This window comes from Natator depressus, chromosome 3 (genome assembly GCF_965152275.1).
Source record: "Natator depressus isolate rNatDep1 chromosome 3, rNatDep2.hap1, whole genome shotgun sequence".
NCBI lineage: Eukaryota > Metazoa > Chordata > Testudines > Cheloniidae > Natator > Natator depressus.
In genome coordinates this window covers 147,171,414-147,190,854 of record NC_134236.1, presented here as the reverse complement: position 1 = coordinate 147,190,854, position 19,441 = coordinate 147,171,414, and the positions used below count along the sequence as shown (strand labels likewise).

The 19,441-nt window shown below is 43.2% G+C and overlaps 1 protein-coding gene across 3 annotated transcripts in view; it reads left to right on the top strand.

Annotated features, from left to right (window-relative positions):
• The window catches only part of RMDN2 (regulator of microtubule dynamics 2), an 88,413-nt gene that overhangs the window by 31,593 nt on the left and 37,379 nt on the right, over positions 1 to 19,441 (top strand). For all 3 annotated transcript variants that reach the window (XR_012638879.1, XM_074949009.1, XM_074949010.1), the window contains exons 6-8: positions 1,963 to 2,038; positions 4,773 to 4,850; positions 10,813 to 10,911. Coding sequence is in view for 2 of the 3 variants with exons in the window: in XM_074949009.1 (XP_074805110.1) it covers positions 1,963 to 2,038; positions 4,773 to 4,850; positions 10,813 to 10,911 (253 nt within the window). In the remaining variant the exon portion in view is untranslated. The remainder of the gene's footprint in view (positions 1 to 1,962; positions 2,039 to 4,772; positions 4,851 to 10,812; positions 10,912 to 19,441) is intronic.

Below are 19,441 nucleotides of genomic sequence, written 5' to 3'. Positions count from 1 at the left end.
GTGTAATCTATTTATATACATTTCCATAACAGAATCTACCTCAAGAGAAAGTTAAGGTAGCATTCACAAGTCAAGAAATGGGAATTAAGATTGTGCACACTCTTAACACTCTTCTCCCTTGTACATAAGAACGGCCATACTGGGTCAGACCAATGGTCCGTCTTTCCCAGTATCGTGTCTTCTGACAGTGGCCCATGCCAGGTGCTTCAGAGGGAATGAACAGAACAGGCAATCATTGAGTGATCCATCTCTTGTCATCCACTCCCAGCTTCTGGCACACAGAGGCTAGGGACACTCAGAGCATGGTGTTGCATCCCTGGCTGTCCTGGCTAATAGCCATTGACGGACCTATCCTTCATGAATATGCAGGCTGGTACAGTCTTTAATTACATGATCACATACAGTTTCTCAAATACAATGTCATAGACTAGTCTCTGTGTAGCTGCATCTTCTACTTCTGTGTGCTTTCCTGCATGTGCCAGACAAACAGAATCTGTGAAAGTCGTTTATACAGAAGATGTACGTACAAGATCTTCTGTGAGCTCTGCATGCCATGAACTATCAGTTTTATCCTTTGCTTTCACTCATGTTTCTAACATCCCTATCAAACCTCTCCTGCACCATGTAACTGATGTGACAATCATTGCATTCTTGTAATAATTAATGAACTATTTCTGTGAATCTTGCTAGCCTGTGAATACATGAATGATGCAACCATGTGATTTGAGAGCCAATCTAGTACTCTTTCAATCACAGCTGCCAATTTCTGCAGTTACATTCCTATCAAATGTGTGTGGTCCTGCTGGCCTTATTCGCCTCTCAGGTATATTATCAGTAGCAGCTTGATGTGAGGATAGGTGTTTGCAGATGGGGATGGTGTTAATATCTCATGGTCAATTCGTGCAGTTAAAATAATTGCAACTCATGCTGGCTGCCCACCTTGCCCTAAGTCCATGCCCCTGAGCACACCTTGGTATGATCACAAGCTCAGTATTTCCATGCTATCTATTAGGTGAGTATTTGTCTTTGCTTGTGGACATCCTGGGTTTCCTTCCTGGGTGCTGTCTGGGGCCTGTCTTGTCACCCCCACTGGCATTCTTGACATATCACTGACACAACATAGGGTTCAGCTAATCTACTTGGTGCTGCTTAGTTGTGGTACTGTGTATACTGATTGTTCCACCATTGAGGTGAAATGATTTGCTCCAGCAGATTCACTGCTGGCTCCAAGTTCTGAAAGACAGGATATGATAATGCTGTTTTCTATGTATAGCGAGCTGGGCTCCTTTTTCAAGCTCGACAACCTCATCTGTGGCAACTTTCACCCTTCTCTGTATGCCAGGATATATGTGTGCTGCTTATGTAATCCATATTAAGAGACTGTGGATCTTTCTCCACCTCTCGTGGCTGGTCCACATAAGATTAATTAGTTTGGGTTCTAGCTGTCAACTATAATAAAGGGTAAAAATGTTCAGAAGTGCCTAATTCCAGTTGGGAGGGTGGGGGGGAAGTGACCTAGACACTCAGGAGAAAGTCAATGGATTTAGGCTCCTAAGTGCCTAGGTCACTTTTGTAATTGGCACTTTGGTGCCTGAGTCACTTGGTACTTTTAAAAATGTTATCCTTAGTCCTTTGACTTAAGTAGTGGAAACTCATACTTTCAGCTCTGAAGGAGGGTCCCTGGTTCAAACCCCATTGATGGACTAAATCAGTTATACTTTCTCAGGGTCTGGCAACTTTTTTGCTGCCAGTTTATCATGTTTTTCTATTTTCCAAATATGCACAACTCACATTAAATTTTGGGCCAGCCAGTAAATCTTCAGGAATAGTCTAGCAATGTATGAGGTAATTATGGAAATATTTTATAATTTGGTTTAAAGGGGTTTGACTAAAATGATCATAAATGTGTGAACTTTATTTTTGCTGCTTTGTTTCCCCCTTTCTTCCCCCCCCCCCCCCCAGGTTTGCAATTATGTGTGGCTATATGTCTGAGTTTGACAGTATACAAAACAAAATCAAGAATGGCTGTCTCTTTAAGGTATGTTTTTTGGTAGTTTCATTAGCAACTCTTCTTAATTTACTTTCCCCGATAGTATAAAAGGGAGGTTTTTTCAGCAAACTAACTTAGCCTTAGGGTATGTTTCAATGCCAGTGTTATGGTTAAGAAATTATTTGTATGTGCTCCTACCACATATTGTCCATTAGCTTTCAAACTACAAAGATTTAAATATGACTTCCTATATCAATGCCAAGATTTTTTTGCTTTATTCCTTGACCTAAGTAAAGTGGGGAAAAGTGATTCTGCTGTTGTAATTAAAGAAAAAAAAATAGAAAATTGAAACAAGTTTAGCACTAAATGCAGCAGTTTCCTACAGTGATTGGTGTTGCTTCATGTCACCCTGGGGAAGAGATAATTTTGTTTAATGTTTTCCATTTGCAGATACATGTATATTTCACATTCAGAAATTTGGGCCATGTCACTTAGCATTGTAACATGGGGGAAGGTCTTGCCGGGGGCTTTGTCCTTATCCTCCTTTTCTAGCTTTACATCTTTCCCAGGGATTCTCATACACACAGATGGCTTCAATTATCATCTTTACATGGGTGACTCATAAATCTGCCTTTTTCTCCTGACTCATCTCTGCTCCCCCAAGCCTGTATTTCAACGTCTTTCCAGCATCTCCTCTACAGCAGCAGATTACACCCCCCCCCAGAGACCCTCAGCCTGCTTCTTGAAATCCTGGCCCCTAGGATACTGGCAAAAGAATGCCGTGGCTAGCATCCCTGCTTCTATTAGCTACACCAATCAGTGCCCAGTGTCTTTGTGTTATTTCCTTTGTAGCTCCAGTTTTTAAGGTTTCTTTTGATGTTTTTAATTTTTATCTATTACATGGCACCATAGATGTACATCACACTTTATAAAACAAAAAGAAGGAGCTAAGTCTCTGCCACAGAAAGCTTAAAATTTTAGTTGTAACTTAAAGGTGTCTAAGGAGAAGTTTTGCCATCTGCTATTATATTGTACATGTTATTTATTGAGGCCCACACACACCTATACGATCCATGTTGCATACCACCTTGCTGCACAAGTAGTCCCAATGAATGAATGAGACCCAGAAATAGAAGGCTGATAAACTTGTGCTGCTATTCAACAAGAGCAAGGGTAGCAGAATTGTCTCTTATATAGCACTATTCAGCAGTATCAGGGCATTTTACATTACACAGTAAATAACAAAAAGAACAGGAAAAAAAAAGCACAACTAATAAACACCTATGCCAAATAAGGCAGTTTATATCGATGAAAATGCTTCCATAATTAAGTAAAATTGTTAGCAATTATCTAAATTGAAAGGTGTAATTTAAGATGGGATGTAAAAAAGCATATTGTTTACTATCAATATAGTACACATCTCATTTTAGAGAGCATTCCACTCTAACAGTATCAAGTGAGTAAAGCCTAGAATATCTGGACACACAGCAAAGGGCGAGAATTGAGGAAAATGGATTGATCATGAGCCATATATAATTACAAGAAGTCATATAATTAAGAAGCAATTTTTGCAGTTATAAAAGGAGTGAGTTTAAGAAGAGTCTCAAATGTTAACAGTACAATTTTCAGCAAGATTCTCCTCTTCAGAGGTAACTTCTGAAATCACATGAATAATATAGAAACATGGGAATTACAGGGAAAAATAGATTGAAAGAGTAGTATATATGTGAATAGTTTGCCAAAAAAATTGAAATAGGGAGCTCTCAGATCTGCAAGAATACAATCATTTGAGTGGTTCAGATGAGAAGTTATAATACCACTATTTTAGTGATTGGCTTAGTTAAAAAAAAATAGAGATGTAGGAAAAGTGAAACCTAAAGTATCTGACAATTGAGTTATGTTGAGAGGCAAATGATAAATCAGGGTTGGAAAGAACTCCTTATTCCTTATTCTTGAAATACTGATTATGCAGAAATAATTCGCCTCAAAAATGAGACCTGAAAATGGAGGGAGGAGGGGAAAGGTGGGTTTGGAAGAAAACATCTCATTTGATTTTTATTATCCTTTGTATTGTTTAATTCAGAGCCATTTTATCTCCAGAACTGCGGGGTGCGGGCACAGGAGCTGTACTTCAAGTCACATTTCAATGGAAAAGTTAGGTCTGTGGTTCAATTCCTGTCCTATGTCCAATTAATTCTAGGTTTCTGACTACCTGTTGTGGATGTATTTTCACATTATCCACCTCTCAGAAAACCAGGTCCTGCTTCTAAATACAAAAGGTTATGTGGTGCCATGTTCCACACCAGAGAAGGTTACACTTCAGTGGTTGATCATTAGTTCAAGCATACAGTATCTAGGAAGCAAAATAGGAGTGTTCGCATGGGGTTGATGCACTATACTTTTCTAATTCCCAATAGGGATAAAACCAAAGTTTAGTAGGTTTGGAGTACATCAGTCTCTTGTTTTGTTTGTTTGTTTGTTTGTTTTAAAGCTCTTTCAGCTGTTTGTTTGAACTTCAGTGTTGTTAGGTCATATTCTAAATGCAATGTTATGGTACGTTATGTGCAGAGTTGTTAAATAATTGTGTTTGTGGTTTTCTTCTGTAAGCAAGGGTATTGCCAGGTAAAATATTTACAGATCATTTGAACTGTAGCAAAAGCAGTCACAAAAGAGAATTTAAATAAATTTGCACTGATTTTGCAATGCAGTTTTAAAGTTTGAAGGCAACTCCCAACCAGAAATGAATATCCCATTTTCTTTCTTTTGAACTTATTTCTGACAGGAGCATCTAGACAAAGCAATTGAACTTAAGCCTCAAGATCCCTTTTTATATTACCTAAATGGAAGATGGTGCTATTCAGTAAGTTGTTTTCTATGCCTAACAGTTGATTTGAATGTGCTGAAAAATGATAATGTGTTTACAATGGAATAGTGTAACTGAAATCTGAGAGAAATGACACGTTTATTGAAGTGGAAACTTTGAAACTGTAAACAAAGCATTGCTATGTACTTGTCATGAAATCATTTCTATGTGCCTGGTTATTAATACAGACTGTCCTTGTTGCCCATCGTTCTCCCACGTGTTAACTATACCACATACTGCTATTCAAAGCCCCTTGTTTTGCATTTTGTTTTATTATTTACACATATCAATGGTAACTAAGATTTGGAGAGGAAGCATGGGTGGTTAGGTACAAGCTCCTTTCTGCAAGCCCCTCTATTGGTTTTTTTTTTTTTTTCCCCCCATTTAGTCTGGTACTTCTTCTATAGCACAGCTTTCCTAGCCTGGCCCCTGTTTTAGGGCTTACCTCCCTTTTCAAAGTCCTCACCCAGTCCTGCCCTTCTCTTTGGCCTACAGTCCAGGAGTTTTTCCTTCTCCTGCTCCCAACTTGTCTTCCCAGCCTTCTCCTACTCTGGCTAGGATCCCAGGGCTTCCTCCTCCCCACCTCTCTATTTTCAGAGACTGATTATCGATTCTCCCTGCAGCCCCTTTTCTGCTTTTAACTTCCTGACTTTTAGTAACCACACAGCTCCTTCCCAGCTGGCACTCATGTTTCATTAAATCTGGCTCTTCCTCCCGGTGCATCCAAGAACATAACTGGCCTTCCCAGCCCACATTAGCTCTTTCAGGCCCCAGGTGAGGCAGACATCCCATCTTAGTACTGTAGCTTTGTTAGATTTTCTTGAAAGTTATACAAACAAATACATGGCTTTTTTTATAATAAAGTTTTTCATTGCTCCAGTTAATGTAAAGGAGCTGTAAATCTGACCTAAGTGTCTGGCTGAGATGGAGTTATGGCTGCTTTGTATCACAGGAGTGATACAGAACAGCCAAAACATACCAGTGAAACTGCACCAAGGCCTCTAATAAAGGCCACTTAAATGTTAAAAGTCGACTCTCTTGAGTTTTCTTTTTGTGAATTACTCACAATTGCCAGACTCACCGTTGGTGTAACTCAGGTGATTTCAGTGATGTTACACAAGGAATCAATTTGACCCAATTACTTATACCATATTCTTTGTAATTCTCTTCCTCTCATTCACTGGTAAGTGAAAAGCCTAAGGAGTTTGTGCTGGATAAATGGGTAGGTACATATGCAGACTATTATGGCATTTCTCAACTCTTACACGGCAAACATGAAAGTATTTGCGTTGGAAGCTGATAGTTTACAACAAGGCTGCTGTCCAGTTACTTAATTTCTGCCAAAAGTCCTGAGACATTATACAATTACTTAATTCAATTCCATGTTAATATACTTAAAAACAAAAAGAACCTCTCATGATATTTAAGTAGGTGACAGTAATATTTTTGCTAAAATTGGATGGATTGGAAGGTTTTATTGAGAACAATTGTTTTGTGTGTTTTAGTTAGCTATTACCAAGGAAGCACTGAGGGAGGGAATTCTTTAGGGATGCAAGTCTCTTCCAGGCTGAATTTTCAGATTGAATGGGTTTGTGTCCTTGATAGTAGATTCCCGGTATTTGAAAAAGACTTTGAATGGACACAATTTGCATTTTGTTAATTAGCTGATAGCAATAAGTTCTGGTACTGCTGGATCCTGGGAGAAAGGGAGGCTGCTAGGAACTTCTCATGTAGCCTTAAAATCTCCAGTAGAGAATTGAAGTCTGCTCCCCATCCTCCAATAGCAGGATTTTGTATGAGATTTTTGGCAGCCACTGCCTCTGGCAGCAGCCTATGGGGTAGCTTTCTTTCCTCCCTGGCAGCAACAGAGAGACTCAGCTGCCAGTCCCCTTCCCCCTCCATGGTTTCTGGAGGTGTCATCTGATTGTTCCCCTCTTTTGGCAGTAGGTGGGATATCTTGGTGACCTCTCCCCCTTCAACATTAGTAGGGTTAATCTGGGAGTTGATGACTCCTTGGGCTGTCTCCTCTAAGTACCTTTTTCAAAAAGAAGCACGGGAAAGGGAAAAGACCAAACCCCCCTCATCCTCAGATGGTAGAGAATGGTCGTCTTCTTCAGACTCCCAGGAGTATGACAGACTCCAGTGGGGAAAGCAGGCTTTTTTAAGACACCCTCCAAAAGCTAATTGTTCATCCTTCAAAATTGATCCTGATGGTAGTATGGATTCTATTCCTCCAAGGGACATCAGGAAACAATAAAATCCTGGGATGATGCCTTGTTTTCAATATCTGATTTCCAGAAAGTATAATGGACTCTGAATGGAAAGACCCCACAAAAAGAGGAGCATCACCAGGTTATGCCAGAACGTGTATAAAGTTCAAAGAGGGAGAGCATCAAAATTCTCCAGAGATCTCAAAGGGGATTCCCCCATTTGTAAGATGCTAATAAACCCACTGTCCCAGTAGAAGGGACAGGCACCCTCAAGGATCCCGGTGACAAGAACCTAATGTTTCTTCTGAAATGAGACCATAATGCTTCCTCCCTTGCCCTTTGCAATGCCGTCAGGGTAGCTTCAAGCTATTAAGTTAGAGCCATGGGCTAGCTTCAAAAATACTAACCTAAGGAAGGTTCAAAAGTCAATCAAAGGCCTGCAGATGGCTTGTTCTTCCTTTACTGTGTTCCTGTGATATCAGCCACGTCCTGCTCTGCTCTCCACTCCCAGGAGGAACCTGTGGTTCTGAGCCCAGGAAGCAGATAGTGGGTGAAATCCTGGCCCAACTGAAGTCAAGGGAATTTTGCCACGGACATTGAGAGGGTCCACATTTCACCTAGTCTTTCTGAAACCCCTCTTGTACAGGCCTCCCCAGCTATCTCACACTCTTTGGGATAACCCTGAACATCGTAATTAAAGGGGTTTTTTTAAACTGGAATAAATTTGAATTCAACAGCTCCAATACAATTCTTTCTTGGCATCATTATAGCCCTGAAACACCTTTTAAAAAATAATACACATTCTGGGCCAACATTGTTCCTTTTATTTTTGCACCACTTCCATGACACAAAGGGGATGGAGAGCAGCTCCAATAGGATGGGTGGGGATTCTCTTTGCATAGGGGAAGCGGTTAGAGTATAAATCTGAATGCTTAAAGCTCTGTAGAAGCCAGTAGGATGCTTATGTATTATCCATAATAATAGTACCAAACCATGTGCACATTAAATATTATTAAAAACTGAAATATTGCCCATGCATACTTTTAAAATGAAGATAACTGTGTTGCTTTAAATTAGTGTTTCTTTTTAATATAAAAAATGCAGAGCAAAGCTATTTATTTTAGTCTGAGCAGTGCAAACGCACACCCAAGTCAGCCAAAATACAAGACCAGACCCCAGTAAAGTAATTCTGATTAAATCTAGTAAGAAAACAAGACAACCGCCAGACAAAACTTGTATTTAAATTTCAGGTTGCAGAATTAAAGCAGCTAATTATAAATTCCACCGTGGAAAAACTTGGAAGTCCCTTCACTATTGAATCATATTAGGGGAGTGTGTGTGTAGTGATTGTATCTATGTAGTATGTCTGTGTGTATAACTCTAGAATTTTGGGTGGTCCAGAGAGGTTCAATATGAGCAGTTTCTCTCCCTTCCTTTTTCTCTCCTACCCTACTAATGGGTTCACTGCACCTGGATCAGATGGACCTAAAGATATCAGTAATAACTTCCTCCCATTCCAAGAGAGCGAAGATCATTGCGGCAATGGATTGGCTTGAAGAAAGCAATATATTCTTTTAAACTCTGCTGCAACTTCCCTGTCCCACGCAATGAGTTTTAGAAAATAAAGAGCAGGTGAAAAGTGCAGCATGAGGAGGAGGAATCATTTTATCTACACACTAGCTTACATTTGTATGTTTTAACTCACAGGCTGCACTTAGTAGCACAATATTGGCACTATGCATTGAAGGGGTGAAACAAGTTTTAATGAACAGGAAATAGTGAGCTTGTCAAAGAATATGTCTCTCGAAACCAGGTCTTTGAAAGAGGCATTGGGAGGGAGAAAGATAATGAACATAGCTAAAGTTACTTCTTAATATTGTTTATCTTCAGAATATTATTTTTAGTGGTTTCAAGTGAAAGACTAACTGATGAAATCATTCCTCAGGAACTGGCTTTTGCCAGAAGACCAGCAAGACTTGGCCAGATTGCTTTGTCTCCATGCAATGCTACTCAAACTTGGCCAAAATGATTGAGGTCAGACAACAAAATAGTCTGTATACACTTTACTGTTGTATGCTGGCTAAATTAATACTTTGCAATGGCATATTTTATAGAACAGTTTATCATAAGAAATATTAAAATATTCACATCCCGTGAAAATTAAAAAATTGTAGTGGATGGCAGTGGCTAGGCATATGTTATGATAGTTAGTTCTGGATAGATTCTTTTTTTTAATGGAAAGCTATCAGCTTTCAAAATCTGGTGGATAATAGCTGACCGCAGCAGCAAAGAGCAGAGGAGCAACTAAGTAAGGGTTTGAGGGTTCTGAAGCTCTCCATCCCCTTCTCATTCACCACCAGTCATCAGTACTGTGGCAGAAGAGATATGAATTTTAAAGGCCCAAGTCTTTGGTTACAATGTGACGCTCTGTCTAAGCTGAGACTGGGTTGGCTCACCACATTTTCCAGCTCCTGGTTCTCACATGAATTCCTCACATCTCTTCATTCTTTGGCTGCATCCCCTCTTCTCTGGCCCATCTATGTACGTCATGCCAGCAGTTGCCAAGGAATCGTAGTGCCTAACTTCTTGGGCATATGCCTTGTGAGTCCTAGTCAATTTCAGTAAGCATCAGGTGTACGGTTAAAGTACAGATGTGCAGGAGAATCATCCTGCTTTTCTTCTCCAGAAGCACTAGTTTTCCTCCAGACATTAGTTGGGGGAAAACAGGTAGTTCCTCCACTCAGTGAAGTGGCATCCCATTTGAGAAAACCAGGGGAAAACTCGGGGAGTCACAAGGTTATTACATGGCGAGTCATGAGCTGTCAGCCTCCACCCCAAGCCCCGCTTTGCCTCCAGCATTTATAATGGTGTTAAATATATTTTAAAGTGTTTAATTGATAAGGGGGGGGTTGCACTCAGAGACTTGCTATGTGAAAGGGGTCACCAGTACAAAAGTTCAAGAACCACTGTTGTATTGTCATCTCTTTGCTGTTCCTGCTTTGATTAGGGATTTAGAGTCTCTGGTTCATTGGGTTAGGTGGTGGAACTAAAAATATTATGGCAGTAACCCACTCACTCTCAAGAATCCTTTCATGTGACTGTTGGAGTATGCCTAGATATATATATATGGGAAGGAAATGGCATACAGTATATAGTGTAGTGTGACAATGGCAACACAGAATGAAGAAAACTCCAGAAGGTCCCTTTACACCAGCCTGTAATCCTGGGAAGTTAGAGGCTCCTTGGCATGTGCTATTGGTCAGAATTCAAGCGGACAGCTGGACACCTACTTAGTGATATCTGTGTCACACCACTACACAAAAAATGAACTTGTCTTAGAAGAGCATTAGCTACCCACATAACGACCATATCAACAACTGCCTCTAATGGTCAGAAACGTTCAGTAGATGGGCTATCAAGCTATACCATCTATTTTTCTATACCCTCTAACTCAGACATTATAAAACTGATGTGGGTAGTGATAATCTCATGTCGGTTTAACCAGTATTTTGCACTGAATTTCTCATGATGTGTGTAGTGTATTTATTAAAAAACCCTTTAAATTATGTCAAATATTCAGTGTGTGTATACTCTTTGGGGTAGTGAAGCAAAAATATTTTATTAAAGACTCCTTTGGGTGTTCCTTTGCACACCAAATTGTATAACTATACAGTAATACAAGGCAATATTTTGCTCCACAACTGAAAAATAAGCCTTAAGTATATTTTCCTTCTCTGATTTTATTATAGGTAGCACAGTTGTCTTGGATTGAGAAGAAAGTAGCTGCTACTCTTTTTGGGACTCCACCAACTTCAACAGTACAGGAAGCTTTGCAGAATTTCCTTAAGGTAGATCCTATCCAACAGTTTTTCTGAGTAGCTATTTACCAAATACTCTGTGTGACTGTTTTCAAGAGATCAGTGTAGCAGCTATAAATTCAAGGTTCTATCACATTTCTGCAATACTTTTTTTTTTAAAAAGTTAGTATGGGGTAGAGTGAGTAGCACCACTTATTTATTCTCTTTTTAAAAATTTCAGTAACCTCCCAGGTTAATTGCTGTCAGATTTCATGTCAAAGCTACGGATGCCTTCAAGACAAAAGTAATCGTAGTGAATAACTTTTATGTTAAGCCCATTTTTTAAGGGACTTGCATAAGTGAGGAAGATTTTTATGCAATTTCAATGGAAAACTCTGACACTGTGGCAGTTTCCTCTTTCTAATCTAAACTTTGCATTCTGTAGCTTTCAGTGGGACATTCTTCCTTGTGTGGGAGATGAGTAAATACTGAGTGCACGTAATATGAAGCAAAATGGATGGCTCCATCACATAGAAGCATGTTCCTGTGCATTTGTCTTTGAATTCACAATTTTAAGAAAACTGTGTGTGCACGCGTTAAAGCTGCCATTGGGCAACTTTTATCAGTTACTGCTATTTCTGCAGCTGATAAGTATAAACCAGTTAACAAATTCAAAAGGGTAAATTTTCATAAATGTGATTCCTTAGAATCATAGATTAGGTTGGAAGAGACCTCAGGAGGTCATCTAGTCCAACCCCCTCCTCAAAGCAGGACCAACCCCAATTCAATCATCTCAGCCAGGGCTTTGTCAAGCCAGGACTTAAAAACCTCTAAGGATGGAGATTCCACCACCTCCCTAGGTAAGCCTTCCCGTGCTTTGCCACCCTCCTACTGAAATAATGTTTCCTAATATCCAACCGAGACCTTCCTCACTGCAACTTGAGACCGTTGCTCCTTGTTCTGTCATCTGCCACCACTGAGAACAGCCTAGCTCCATCCTCTTTGGAACCCTCTTTCAGGTAGTTGAAGGCTGCTATCAAATTCCCCCCTCATTCTTCTCTTCTGCAGACTGACTAACCCCAGTTCCCTCAGCCTCTCCGCGTAAGTCATGTGCCCCAGCCCCCTAATCATTTTTGTTGCCCTCCGCTGGACTCTCTCCAATTTGTCTGCATCCTTTCTGTAGTGGGGGACCAAAAACTGGACGCAGTACTCCAGATGTGGCCTCACCAATGCTGAAAACAGGGGAATAATCACTTCCCTCGATCTGCTGGCAATGCTCCTACTAATGCAGCCCAATATGCCATTAGCCTGCTTGGAAACAAGGGCACACTGACCCATATACAGCTTCTCGTCCACTGTAATTCCCAGGCCTGGTCTACAGTATGCGGTTATTTCAGAATTAGCCGAGTTACTTCGAAATAAAACTGATTCCGTTCACACGAGCAAACCAATTTTTTTCGATTTTAAAGGGCTCTTTAATCCGATTTCTGTACTCCACCTCGGCAAGTGGAGTAGCGCTAAAATCGAGATCGCAGTTCCGGGTTACAGGTACTGTGGACGCAATTCGACGTTATTGGCCTCCGGGAGCTATCCCAGAATGCTCCCTTGTGACCGCTATGGACAACTCTCTCAACTCCAATGCACTAGCCAGGTAGGCCGTAAAAGCCCCAGGAACTTTTGAATTTCCTGTTTGGTCACCACCAGCACAGGCGACCGTGCAGAGTCCACCAGCACAGGCGACCACTCAGTCCCAGATTCGCAAACGAGCTCCAGCATGGTCCAAACGGGAGGTACTGGATCTCATCGCATGTTGGGGAGACAAATCTGTTATGGCAGAACTATGTTCCAAAAAAAGGAACGCAAATACGTACGCTAAAGTCTCCAGGGCCATGACGGAAAGAGGCTACTCCAGGGACACAGAGCAACGTCGTACAAAAATCAAGGAGCTCAGGCAAGCGTACCAAAAAACCAGGGAGGTGAACAGGCGCTCTGGGTCACAGCCCCATACATGCTGCTTCTACCGTGAGCTGCATGCAGTTATGGGGGGTGACGCCACCACTACCCCACCACTGTTCGTGGACACCTGCAAGGGGTGAGTAACACGGAGCCAGGAGGATGAGTTTTTGGAGGAGGAGGACAGTGCACAGGTAGCAAGTGGGAAATCAGTTTTCCCCCGTCTAGGAACTATTCTTAACGCTGGAGACAATAGCCTCCCCTCACTCCCAAGGACCATGACCCTGGAGAAGACACTTCTGGTGAGTGAGAGCTTGATCGGAGCCATGGGGTGGGGGGAAACCCAGCTGCGCTGGGGTGTTCGTGTTTAGTTTAAAGGGCTCGCTCATCCCTGCTCAGAACCTCATCGGAGCCACATGGCGGCGGGGGGGGGGGGGGAGGAGGAAGGGTGTTGTGTGAAGCGATCATCCCAGAGAGCCTGGCAGTTTGAAAGCATTGAAATGAATGTGGAAGAAGCAGAACCCCGTGTGCCCCTAGGGCTTACCATGGCTGCCTGCAAGCTGAATTCTGTTGCCCGGTCGCATGTGATGGCTTACTCACACCAAAGTGGCAGTCACTTCAGTATAAGAGTGTGCAGAAAGAACATGTGCTGTGTACTATGAATTGCCTGTTTCACTGAGAAAGAGTGTCCTCTTTGTTCTCTAAAATGTATCTTTTAAAAGATACTATCCTCCCTTTTTCTCCTCTTGCAGGTGCAAATGTTTCAACGTGGCCCCTATCTACTCCGTCCCAGAGGCTGGTCCAGATTAGAAGGCGGGAAAAAACGAACTTGGGACGACATGTTTGCCGAGCTCATGCAGTCCCCCCCACACTGATAGGGCCCAGCTGAATGCGTGGAGGCAAACAATTAATACTAAGAGAGGAGGGACGCACGCCATGAGAGCAGGCAGGATGCTATGGTCAAGCTCATGGGGGAGCAAACTGACATGCTCTGCTGTATGGTGGATCTAATGCAGTAAAGGCAGCAAGACCACAGACTGCCGCTGCAGCCCCTGTATAACTGCCCTCCCTCCTCCCCAAGTTCCATAGCTTCCTCACCCAGACGCCCAAGAACATGGGGGCGGGGGAAGGCTACAGGGATCCACACAGTCAACCCCAGAGGATTGCACAAGCAGCAGAAAGCTGGCATATCCGAAATTTTGATTTGCTTTCTGGACTTGTCCTTCCCTCCTCCTCCACCCCCCTAACCTAATACTCCCCCCCCACTCCACAGTCTAGCTCGGGGGCGGGTAACTTTGAGAAACAAACACAACTGTCACACCATAGCCTGGCCAGTCATGAAACTGGTTTTCAAAGCTTCTCTGATGTGCAGCATGCCCTGCTGCGCTCTTCTAATAGCCCTGTTGACTGGCTATGCAAAACTGGCCAGCAGGCAAGTTGCCTCAACCTCCCACCCCGCCAGAAACGTCTCCCCCTTACTCTCACAGATATTGTGGAGCACACAACAAGCAGCAATTACAATGGGAATAATGGTTGTGCTGAGATCTAACCGAGTCAGTAAATTGCGCCAGCGTGCTTTCAAACGTCCAAACGCACATTCTGCACTTGCTCAGCCTATAGTTGAACTGCTCCTTACTACTGTCCAGGCTGCCTGTGTACGGCTTCATGAGCCATGGCATTAAGGGGTAGGCTGGGTCCCCGAGGATAACTATAGGCATTTCAACATCCCCAACAGTAATTTTCTGGTCTGGGAGGTAAGTCCCTTCCTGCAGCTGTTCAAACAGACCAGAGTTCCTGAAGATGTGAGCGTCATGCACCTTTCCTGGCCATCCCACGTTGATGTTGGTGAAACGTCCCTTGTGATCCATCAGTGCTTGCAGCACCATTGAGAAGTACCCCTTGCGGTTTACGTACTGGCTGCCAAGTTGGTCCGGTCCCAAGATAGGGATATACGTTCCGTCTATCGCCTCACCACAGTTAGGGAACCCCATTGCAGCAAAGCCATCCACTATGACCTGCACATTTCCCAGAGTCACTACCCTTGATAGCAGCTGGTCCATGATTGTGTTGACTACTTGGATCACAGCAGCCCCCACAGTAGATTTCCCCACTCCAAACTGATTCCCAACTGACGGTTGTTGCAAGCTTCTGCAGGGCTATGGCCACTCGCTCCTCAACTGTGAGGGCTGCTCTCATTTTGGTGTCTTTGCGCTTCAGGGCAGGGGACAGCAAGTCACAAAGTTCCATGAAAGTGGCCCTACGCATAGGAAAATTTCACAGCCACTGGGAATCATCCCATACCAGTCTGTGCTTGTTTCCCGGGCCCAGAATCGGCGTTCCATGGCATGAACCTGGCCCAACACCACCATGATCTCCCAATTGCCACATGCCGTGCTTCTAGGAACATCTGTGTCCATGTCCTCATCAGTATAGTAATCACGCTGTCATCGCTTCCTCACCTGATTTTGCAGGCACTGCACATATTGCTGGATAATGCGCGAGGTATTTACAATGGTCAAAACTGCAGCAGAGATCTGAGCGGGCTCCAAGGCTATGTCGCCTGCATGGGTAATCTTGGAAAAAGGGTGCGAAATGTAGGAGAGCAGAGTGGCAGCGGAAGAGGTGCTGTTCGGTTCACAATAGCCATAAAAAGGCGGGAAAAGGTTGTCTTCTGTAGCTTTCACGGATGCGGGAGCCCAGGACAGACAACAAGGAGAAGCTTGGTAGCGCGGCAAGAGCAGGAGAGCAGAGTTGGCGGCGGAAGCTGTGCTGCTTGGTTCACAATGGCCAAGCAGAGTTGGCAGCGGAAGTGTTCGATGAGGAAGAGAATGAGTAGATACAAGAGATGACGAGAGGAAATGTGAGGTGGATTCATAGTAGCAGGAGAGCAGCGGTGACTGAAAGCAGTATGGCATCTGCACGCCAAAAAGGTGCAAAACGATTGTCTGCCGTAGCTTTCACGAGGGGAGGAGCGACGGATGACACACACCCAGAAACACCTGAGAGAATGTTTTTGCCCCATCATGCACTGGGAGCTTAACCCAGAATTCCAATGGGTGGCGGGGACGGCGGGAACCGTGGGATAGCTACCCACAGTGCACCACTCCGACATTCGATGCTAGCCTCGATACTGTGGACGCACTCCGCCCAATTCACGGGCTTTAGTGGGGACACAGAAGACTGAATGTATAAAATCGCTTCCGAAAATTCGAATAGAATAAATTCGAAATAATTTCGTACTGTAGACGTACCCCAGGCTATAGAAGTGCATGGGATTCTTCCGTCCTAAGTGCAGGACTCTGCACTTGTCTTGTTGAACCTCATCAGATTTCTTTTGGCCCAATCCTCCAATTTGTCTAGGTCACTCTGATCCCTATCCCTACCCTCCAGGAGGTTCTACCTCTCCCCCAGCTTAGTGTCATCCACGAACTTGCTGAAGGTGCAATCCATCTCATCATCCAGATCATTAATGAAGATATGGAACAAAATTGACCCCAGGGCAGTCTGCTTGATACCGGCTGCCAGTTAGACATCAAGCCATTGATCACTACCCATTGAGCCTGACGATCTAGCCAGCTTTCTATCCACCTTATAGTCCATTCATCCAATCCATACTTCTTTAACTTGCTGGCAAGAATACTGTGGGACTCCGTATCAAAAGGTTTGCTAAAGTCAAGGAATCAACTTTCCCCATATCCACAGAGCCAGCTATCTCATCATAGAAGGCAATCAGGTTGGTCAGGCATGACTTGCCCTTTGGTGAATCCATGTTGACTGTAGCTGATCACTTTCCTCTCCTCCAAGTGCTTCAAAATGGATTCCTTGAGGACCTGCACTGTGATATTTCCAGGAACTGAGGTGAGGCTGACCAGTCTGTAGTTCCCTGGATTCTCCTTCTTCCCTTTTTTAAAGATGGGCACTATATTTGCCCTTTTCCAATCGTCTGGGACCTCCCCTGATCGCCATGAGTTTTCAAAGATAATGGCCAATAGCTATGCAATCACATCAGCCAACTCCCTCTGCACCCTTGGATGCATTGCATCAGGCCCCATGGACTTGTGCCTGTCCAGCTTTTCTAAATAGTCCTTAACCTGTTCTTTCACCACCGAGGGCTGCTCACCTCCTCCCCATACTGTGTTGCCCAGTGCATCAGTCTGGGAGCTGACCTTGTCTGTGAAGACAGAGGCAAAAAAAAGCATGGAGTACTTCAGCTTTTTCCACATCATCTGTCACTAGGTTGCTCCCCCATTCAGTAAGGGTCCCACGCTTTCCCTGACCACCTTCTTGTTGCTAACATACCTATAGAAACTCTTCTTGTTACCCTTCACATCCCTTGCTAGCTGCAACTCCAATTGTGCTTTGGCCTTCCTGATTACACCCCTGCATGTTCAAGCAATATTTTTATACTCCTCCTAGTCATCTGTCCAAGTTTCCACTTCTTGTAAGCTTCCTTTGTGTGTTTAAGCTCACCAAAGAGTTCTCTGTTAAGCCAACCTGGTCACCTGCCATATTTGCTATTCTTTCTGCACATTGGGGTGGTTTGTTCCTTTGCCCTCAATAAGGCTTCTTTAAAATACAGCCAGCTCTCCTGGGTTCCTTTCCGCCTCATGTTAGCCTCCCAGGGGATCCTGCCCATTAGTTCCCTGAGGGAGTCAGTCTGCTTTTCTGAAGTCCAGGGTCCATTTTCTGCTGCTCTCCTTTCTTCCTTTTGTCAGGATCCTGAACTCTACTATCTCATGGTCACTGCTGCCCAGGTTGCCACCTTCTTCTACTTCCCCTACTAATTCTTCTCTGTTTGTGAGCAGCAGGTCAAGAGGAGCATGGTCCCTAGTTGGTTCCTCCAGTACTTGCACCAGGAAGGTGTCCCCAACACTCTCCAAAAACTTCCTGGATTGTCTGTGCACTGCTGTATTGCTCTCCCAGCAGATGTCCAGGTGATTGAAGTCCCCCATGAAAACCAGGGCCTGTGATCTGGAAACTTCTGTTAGGTAGTTGTCCAAAGAAAGCCTCGTCTACCTCATCCTCTTGCTCTAGTGGTCTATAGCAGATGCCCACCACAACATCACCCTTGTTGCACTCACCTCTAAACTTAACCCAAAGAGACTCAACGGGCTTTTCTCCAGTTTCATACTGGAGCTCTGAGCAATCAGACTGCTCTCTTACATACAGTGCAACTCCTCCACCTTTTCTCCCCCGCCTGTCCTTCCTGAACAGTTTATACCCATCCATGATGGTGCTCCAGTCATGTGAGTTACCCCACCAAGTCTCTGTTGTTCCAATCCCATCCTAGTTCCTTGACTGTGCCAGGACTTCCATTTCTTCCTGCTGGTTTCACAGGCTTCTTGTGTTTGTGTACAGGCACCTAAGGTAACTAGCTGATTGCCCTGCTTTCTCAGTATGAATCAGGAGACCTCCCCTGTTGCATCCTCCTCTTTGTGTTTCCTCCCTGTATCCCACTTACCTCAGGACTTAGGTCTCCATCCCCTTCTTGAGCTATTTTTCAGATTTATTGGACAAACACATTTTTCCTCAATATCAAGCTTGCTTTTTTCATGTCCCTACTTTGTTTAAAAATAAACACAAATTCCTGTATTGTTGGACAATACGTATCTACATCTACACTACCACCCTGCCTATATAACCAATGTTTATTCTATTTAAGGGTCACTTTCCACTAAGTCAGTGGAAAAACTCCCATTGACATCAGTGGACTTTGGCTCAGGCTCCAGTGTTGTAAAGTAACTAACGGTAGTTTTAAGTGATCTTCCGCACCTGTCTAAAGCCTGATGATAAATGTGTGTGCATTTTTTTTTCCGCAGCACCACCAATAACAGCGAATGTTTTGGCCTAAGAAATAGCAGCAGTAGTAAATTCCGCTGAGATACTTCATAACTACTGTCCTCATGGTTACCAATTATTTTGTAAAGTGTTCAATCATCATTAAGATTTGCACATCTCTTGTATATTCAAAAAGGGGTAATATCTGTGGCTCGTGCTGAAATAAGTTTTTTTGAATACATGTATCCAACTCTGCAGGGCATCAGAGGAGTCTATCCAGAGCTCTTACAACAAAGTTAGCATTAGGGGAGTCAGATGCTCCCAAATATATTTTAAAGACATCTTGAACCTTCCCGGAGAGAGGGTGAAGAAGAGGGTGGAGACACAGATAAAAGAGGGAAGGAGAAGAGGGGAAGGGTGAAAAAAATCGTTAAAGCAACTGTGCATAGTTCTTGCTCACTTGCCTAGAGTGAGCAATGGTTTCTTGGTTATTTGACAGCAGAGTAAAATACCACTTTCTGAAAAAAAATTATCTTCCACCTGGTATGAATGGGTGAACGCTGTTGATTTTGTACCTGGGGTGATGCATTTTCTTTATCCTTTTACAAGCGTTTAAGAGACAGAAGCCCCAGGACTTGAGCAAAGTCTCAAAAAACTACTTTTCCAGCTTTTGCATGTTAACCATAAGAATGTTACATGTATATTTTTTTAAACAGTGCTAAAGGGATTATGGAGCATTGGTATGAGATGATTCAGACAGAAGGGACCCAGCCTAAATCTTTGAGGAAGCTTTGTGCTTTATTGGAAATTGAATCTTGATCACATTAGTCTCATCACGCTATATTTGTAT